This window comes from Struthio camelus, chromosome 2 (assembly GCF_040807025.1).
Source record: "Struthio camelus isolate bStrCam1 chromosome 2, bStrCam1.hap1, whole genome shotgun sequence".
NCBI classification, from domain to species: domain Eukaryota; kingdom Metazoa; phylum Chordata; class Aves; order Struthioniformes; family Struthionidae; genus Struthio; species Struthio camelus.
This window is the reverse complement of record NC_090943.1, coordinates 35975329-35982119: the sequence shown is the minus strand read 5'-3', so window position 1 is coordinate 35982119 and position 6791 is coordinate 35975329. Positions and strand designations below refer to the sequence as shown.

At 58.3% G+C, this 6791-nt stretch overlaps 1 protein-coding gene across 1 annotated transcript; it reads left to right on the top strand.

Moving 5' to 3' along the window:
- The first annotated feature begins 3375 nt into the window (after nucleotides 1–3375).
- On the top strand, nucleotides 3376–6088 carry SP8 (Sp8 transcription factor). Its single transcript, XM_068933812.1, is given in 3 exon segments — nucleotides 3376–3516; nucleotides 3518–3604; nucleotides 4595–6088. Coding segments are annotated over 3 exon segments (1722 nt in total).
- The last annotated feature ends 703 nt before the right edge of the window (nucleotides 6089–6791 follow it).

Here is a 6791-nt window from a genome sequence, read left to right as displayed (position 1 = left end):
GAGCGGAGCCTGCGGAGAGCGAGGGGAAGGCGCTTGGTTCAAGTGGCTTTTCCCCACGCAGACATCGCGAGTGGGACTGGAAGCCGCTCGGCATGAACGAGCCAAGGTTTCATCCTCGCTGGGCGCTTGAGAGGCAGCTGACCAAACATGTGCAACCGAGAAGGCAGTAGGTGATTCGGTCGAAACCAAACAGCTTTCAGGCTTTAACATGTGTGCACGTATTGGCGCAAGGGTGGCTGACATAGTAACAGGGCACCCCAACGCTAGTACATGAAACGTACTCCCTCGCTAGTACTGACATTCAACATACGGCATGGTCAGCAGTCAGTTTAATCTTTCCAGCTTGGCTTTTCAAAATAGCCAGTGAGACCTGTTTCCCCAAAGACAAATCTGTCCCCCACTGCGGTAGAGCTATCTGCAGACAACGACCCCTCTTAGGGAGGTCTATCCATCTATCTGTCTATCTGGTTGCTGGCCAGAGAGTGGAGGGCCGAGGTTTTCTCCGAGGAAAATCACCCCCAGGAAAAGGTTAGAGAAAGCTATTATTGTGGCTAAAGTTCGGAGATTGCTAATGTATATTGTAGACACAAGATGTTAGGTAGACTTGAGCAAGTTGTTCCCAGGATGTAAATTAGGTCCCAAAAGCTGTTGTCCAAATCGAAGAAACAGAGAAATTAATCTGGGAGACTATCCATCATAGCCTGTAATAAAGGGAGCGACATGGATGAGACAGATGATATGATTAAGGAGCTGTGGTCGTTTTAATTAACTTTTTGCTGTCCTGTAATGATCAAACTGGTCAACAGACCCGGTCAATAAGCATGTTAATATCAAACAAATAAAACCAGGGATGATTAAAAACCTCCCGGTTTATTAAATTTGAAATTCAAATGAAATTTATGCTGCAGATGCATACAGAATGCTAATAGATTTTAGCTTTATTGAGAGTGGATCCCACAGGTTTTCAAGAAACAGCACGAACATTTATCTACTCCCGTACATTAAACTTCAAATGGAAAAAAAAAAGTTTTAATTAATTTCAGGAAAACATCTCCTTGCTGGCTTTTCCCCCCTCCCTCACAAACCTGCATATTATGTTGATGTACTGCACCCTTAAGTGCAGTGGTCAATAACGCAAATGCAAACAAAATTGTAAGCTTCCTTAAATCCTTTGCCCAGCAGGCAATGTATACAAAGGGGGAAGGTTACAGATGTTTCCGTGGTGAATTCAGAAACCATCAGCTCACGGCTCTCAAAGTTCAGAAGCTGCTGCTTTTCCAGTTTCAGTGAAACTATCAGAGTAGCTGGAGGATGCCACTGAGAGTATCTTTTGTGTTTCCAATTCTGTTACGATGTTTTTGCTTTTTTCCTCCGCCTTTTTTGAGTTCCCAGGTAAAGATTGCCACGACTGTTTTTACAACGAGTTTGTCATGACAGCCAACACTGTTTTTAAAGGAAAAGTGCACTGAAAATTAAAAACTTTCAGCCCCAAATCAAAAGAGTCACCGCAAGCATCGAAACAAACAAACATAAAAAGATCAAGAAAGGACACGTTTCCTCTTGTGCAGACATGTGCAGATAAAATACGGATGCGAATGGAAGACCCACCCGCCGAAGCTGTTCTAAAAAGATATATCACTAATGCCTTCTCCTTCCTTGGGGTATGGCAAGGTCTCACAGACTTTCTGGGGCTGAAAGGAATGCGTGTCGATCTTTTTACATAACCTGGCACACCACAAAATGCGATTTTCTGTTCCTCTAAAATATAATGCTCACAACGCTTGTTTTGCTCTTACGCTTTCTGATCTATGTCTTAATAGTTACTCCCCACCTTCAGCAGATAAAGGAAGTAGAGATAAAAAGTTAATAAGCATTCATACAAGGGAGTATCGCTAGGAAATGTTCTTCCCCTCTTTGCGGGTGATAGTATTGATTAAATTAAACCCGAAATTTAAACAAGTGTGCATTAGGTCTGTAAAATGAATATCATTATAGAAGGAGACCAAAGCAATGAAGTTAATTCTTTTTTATTTGTTAAACGGAGTTCCCTCCTTCCCCCACCCCTTCCTCCTTCTGGGCTGGCCTGTCACGCCTTCTCAACAGGCTAAAATCATTCAGAGCAGCTCGCAGAGAGAAACGCGACATTTATGGTAAACCGTCAGCCTTCAGAGAAAGAAAGCAGTTCATTAATTTACTTCACTCTTACTTCAAAGTATGATAATGTACGTTACCCCCTTGATCAATAGATATGATGTACAGTCAATATCCCCACGACATTAACCCGGGTCAAAAACGAGAGCGAGAGGAAGAAAAACAACCCCCACGAAGCAAACGTCTACCACGGCTTTGCTGCAGAGCAGAAAACTTCCAGGGCTGAGAGCACCTGCGCGGCGCAGCGGCGGGCCGAGCCACAGGTCGCTGTCGCCAGCCGGGCCGGGCCGGGCCGGGCCGGGCCGGGCGCCGCCGCCGCCGCCGGCTGCGCGGTGCCGGCTGGAGCCGTCGCTGTCTCCCCCGCCGCCCAGCCGGCCCCCGGCGGCGGGGCAGGGCAGACGCGGAGGCTGACGGCGGACGCCCGACGCCCCGCCGGCGGCCGCTGCTGCCGCTTGCGCCGAGCCGAAGCGCCGCGAGGGCCGTTTGGCTGTGGCCCCTGGCTGATTTCGTGCGGCTTGGGTAACGTTTGCCCGGCAGATGCAGCGCACATCGCCTCCTCGTCCCTCGTACCTCTAACCTGGGCCGCTGCCGCCACTCTCTGATTCACCGTCCCTCCGTCCACGGCCCTGACGTGACTTATGCTACTTTGACACGGAGAGTCACTCATAAAACAGCTGATATTTAAGAGGTGCACGGACAGAAATGTACGGAAGCAGGGGGAGAACTCGGCTGAAATGTTTCCCTGCTTCCTGTGAAAAGATAAGACGTGCTGAAAGAAATGGAAGGGAGGGGGAGGACCGAGTAAAGGAGATTGGGGGGCATCTCGTGGAGAAACAGGATGCTTTCGCACTCTCCTACCATTGCAATAATAGTAATAGTAATAATAAGGTGAGGACGATATAAAAATAAAAAAACAAATCTAAACAATCCAGCAGAAAACCCAGCCCAGGCAGAAAAACCTGTTGTCAGATTATGCGCCCATTTCCACCGCAGGGGGGACGGAACGGGCGGCAGGGGATTAAACGGCTTTACCGAGGAATGCACGGGGTGACACTTGCCGGGACCGCGGAGCGGGACCGCGTCGGAGGAAACCTCCGCGCTTTGGTGGCGGCGCCCGCCGCGCCGGCTGGGGCCGGGGCCGGGTCGGGGCCGGGTCGGGGCCGGGGCCGGGCCGGGCCGGGCCGGGCCGGGCCGCAGCGGCCGCCGCGGTGCTCGACGGCGCTGATGACCTCACGCAGTCACGTCGGCGAGCGGCGCGGCGGGGCCGGCGATTGGCTGGCGGCGGCTCAGCGGCACTTCAAAGCCGGAGAGGGAGCTACAATTGTGGTGGAATGGGCGGAACTGATCATTGTATTGCACACCTCTAAAAAAAACACTGCCTCTGATTTATCAATATAAAAAAGATCCTCTGAGAGGAGGGCACTTTTGTGTGATGGCAACTTCACTTCTAGGGGTGAGTCTAAGGATTTTTTCTCTTGCTGGTTTAATTAGTTTCTTTTTATTGTCGATTGGAGGGGGTTAAAATAACCCCTGTCTTGACCGGGGCTATCAGTCTCCTCTATTGAGCCTTTTTTTCCTCCTTTTTTTTTTTTTTTTTTTACTTAAGTACAAGTGAGTTTAGGAGAAAAGAAAGAGCGAGAGGGGGAAAAGGGGGCAGAGTCACTTTTCAGTTAGCAGGAAAAGGTTTTGAGGGCATTTGTAGAAACAACCTACAGCGCCTGGGCTGTGCTGTTCCTGTGCCCCCGGAGAAGTGGCCTTTCTTCTATACATGTGACTGCTGGAAGGAAACAAACCCCAAACCCAGCACTCTCGCTTTTCGTGTGCACTTTCTAAATTTGCGACAGATTGTGGTTTTTTATTTCCCTTTAAAATAACACAGCCCGCCGTGTCCAGCAGGTACGTTGAACTTGTGTCTACATACATCTGTACATATGTTAAATTTATCTATATATTTAATAATCGTTGGTACGTAAATGAGGCTCTTTAAAGAAGTTTTTTCTATGTTTTTTTTCCTGTGTTTTTTTTAAGATTAATTTAATAATCGTGCAATTATTTATTTAAGAAAACAGCCTTTCTGGCTTGAGGAACGGGAACCTGCCAGTTCCCGGGGAAAGGGAACAGGCTGCAATGTAGCCGCATCTGTGCTGGGGGGATCGCTACGATAAGAGAAACAACTTTTCCCCCTCTCTTTCCCCCCGTTTTTAACCCATCCTGAGCTTCTGCGTGGGAGGAGTGTTTTCTGGCCAAAAGTGCCGCGGAAGGCGCTGGGAGTCCCCGCGCCCCGTGCCGGCTTTGGCGAAGGGACCCTCCCGCGGGAGCCGCGGGACTTTCCCCCGCTCGGGGCGGCGCGGGGCGGCGCGGGGCGCGGGCGGCGGCGGTCGACGGCGGGGCCGCTCCGTGGCTGATGCCGGCGGCGTGCCCCTCTCCCCCTCTGTGCCCGCAGGAAGAGCCGCGGGTAGGCTCCACGCCGCTGGCCATGCTCGCCGCGACCTGCAACAAGATCGGCAGCCCCAGCCCCTCGCCGTCCTCCCTCTCGGACAGCGCGTCCTCCTTCGGCAAAGGCTTCCACCCCTGGAAACGCTCCTCCTCCTCCTCCTCGTCCTCGGCGGGCAGCTGCAGCGCCGTGGGCTCCGGCCTCCCGGGCTTCGGCGTCGCGGGCGCGGCGCGCAACGGCTCCTCGGCGGCGGCGGCGGCGGCGGCGGCGGCGGCGGCGGCGGCCGCCCTGGTCTCGGACTCCTTCAGCTGCGGCGGCTCGCCGGGCTCCAGCGCCTTCTCGCTGACCTCCAGCAGCGCGGCGGCGGCGGCCGCCAGCTCGCCCTTCGCCAACGACTACTCCGTCTTCCAGGCGCCGGGCAGCGCCGGCGGCGGCGGCGGCGGAGGCGGCGGCGGCGGGGCCGCGGCGCAGGAGGCGGCGGCGCACCAGCCCGTCTTCATCTCCAAGGTGCACACGTCGGTGGAGGGGCTGCAGGGCATCTACCCGCGGGTGGGCATGGCGCACCCCTACGAGTCCTGGTTCAAGCCCTCGCACCCGGGGCTGGGCGCCGGCGAGGTGGGCTCGGCGGGCGCCTCCAGCTGGTGGGACGTGGGCGCCGGCTGGATCGACGTGCAGAGCCCCAACGGGGCGGCGGCGCTGCCGGGCTCGCTGCACCCGGCCGCCGGGGGGCTGCAGACCTCGCTCCACTCGCCGCTGGGCGGCTACAACTCGGATTACTCGGGCCTCGGCCACTCGGCCTTCAGCAGCGGCGCTTCCTCGCACCTCCTCAGCCCCGCCGGGCAGCACCTCATGGACGGATTTAAGCCGGTGCTGCCCGGCTCCTACCCGGACTCGGCCCCCTCGCCGCTGGCCGGCGCCGGGGGCTCCATGCTGAGCGGCGGCCCCGCCGCGCCGCTGGCCGGCTCGCCGCGCTCCTCCGCCCGCCGCTACTCGGGCCGCGCCACCTGCGACTGCCCCAACTGCCAGGAGGCCGAGCGGCTGGGGCCGGCCGGGGCCAGCCTGCGGCGCAAGGGGCTGCACAGCTGCCACATCCCCGGCTGCGGCAAGGTGTACGGCAAGACGTCGCACCTGAAGGCGCACCTGCGCTGGCACACGGGCGAGCGCCCCTTCGTCTGCAACTGGCTCTTCTGCGGCAAGCGCTTCACCCGCTCCGACGAGCTGCAGCGGCACCTGCGGACCCACACGGGCGAGAAGCGCTTCGCCTGCCCCGTCTGCAACAAGCGCTTCATGCGCAGCGACCACCTCAGCAAGCACGTCAAGACCCACAGCGGCCCCGGCGGCGCGGGCGGCCCCGGCGGCGGCGGCCCTGGCGGCGGCCCCGGCCCCGGCGGCAAGAAGGGCAGCGACACCGACAGCGAGCACAGCGCGGCGGGCAGCCCGCCCTGCCACTCGCCGGAGCTGCTGCCCGCCCCCGAGCCCGGCCACCGGAACGGCCTGGAGTGACGGGCGGCCCGTGCCGGGCCCAGCCGCCCCGCCGCCCCGCGCCCGCCGCCCCCGGGAGTAACCCTGGCGGGGACGCGGACGCGTAAGTAACGTGCACTGCTTTCCGCGGGCGCTCGCTCAGCCCCTCGGGGCTTCCCCGCTGCCGCGGAGCTCGCCCGGGCGCCGCGCACGTGGCGGCCTGTGGGGCTGGGATACGAGAGCTGCGGGAGGGGGCAGGAAAGGGGCAGCGGCCCGCCCGCGAAGGGGCCGCGCGGGACAACGGCAGCGGCCGCCGCCGGGGCTCCGCGGCAGCGAGGCGGGGCGGCCCCGCTGCCGCCGCCCGGGGGCTTCCCCGTGCCGCGCCGCCTTCCCTCCCCCCCGCGTTTTCACAGCATTCCGATTCCACCTCCCCCCCTCCTTTTTCTTTTCTATTTAAAGAGGAAAAAAAAATCCGTTCTCACTTTCCTACTGGAAACACTCCTGCACCCGCACCCCCGCCACGCCGCGCGCCAGCAACTCCCCGGCGCCTCTAGGAACCGCGGCGAGGTGCGGAGCGGGCGGCCGGGCCGCCGGGTGCGCGCCGGGCCGCGCAGCCCCGCGGCGGGGGGGCCGCGGGTCGCAGCCTCCGACGGCAGCGCCCGCCAGCCGCAATTGTCATTCCTGAAACAGCGCCGAGGCTGAAATTCAGAACTGTCCTAATCTCGTTAATTGTTAAAAGCCCTTC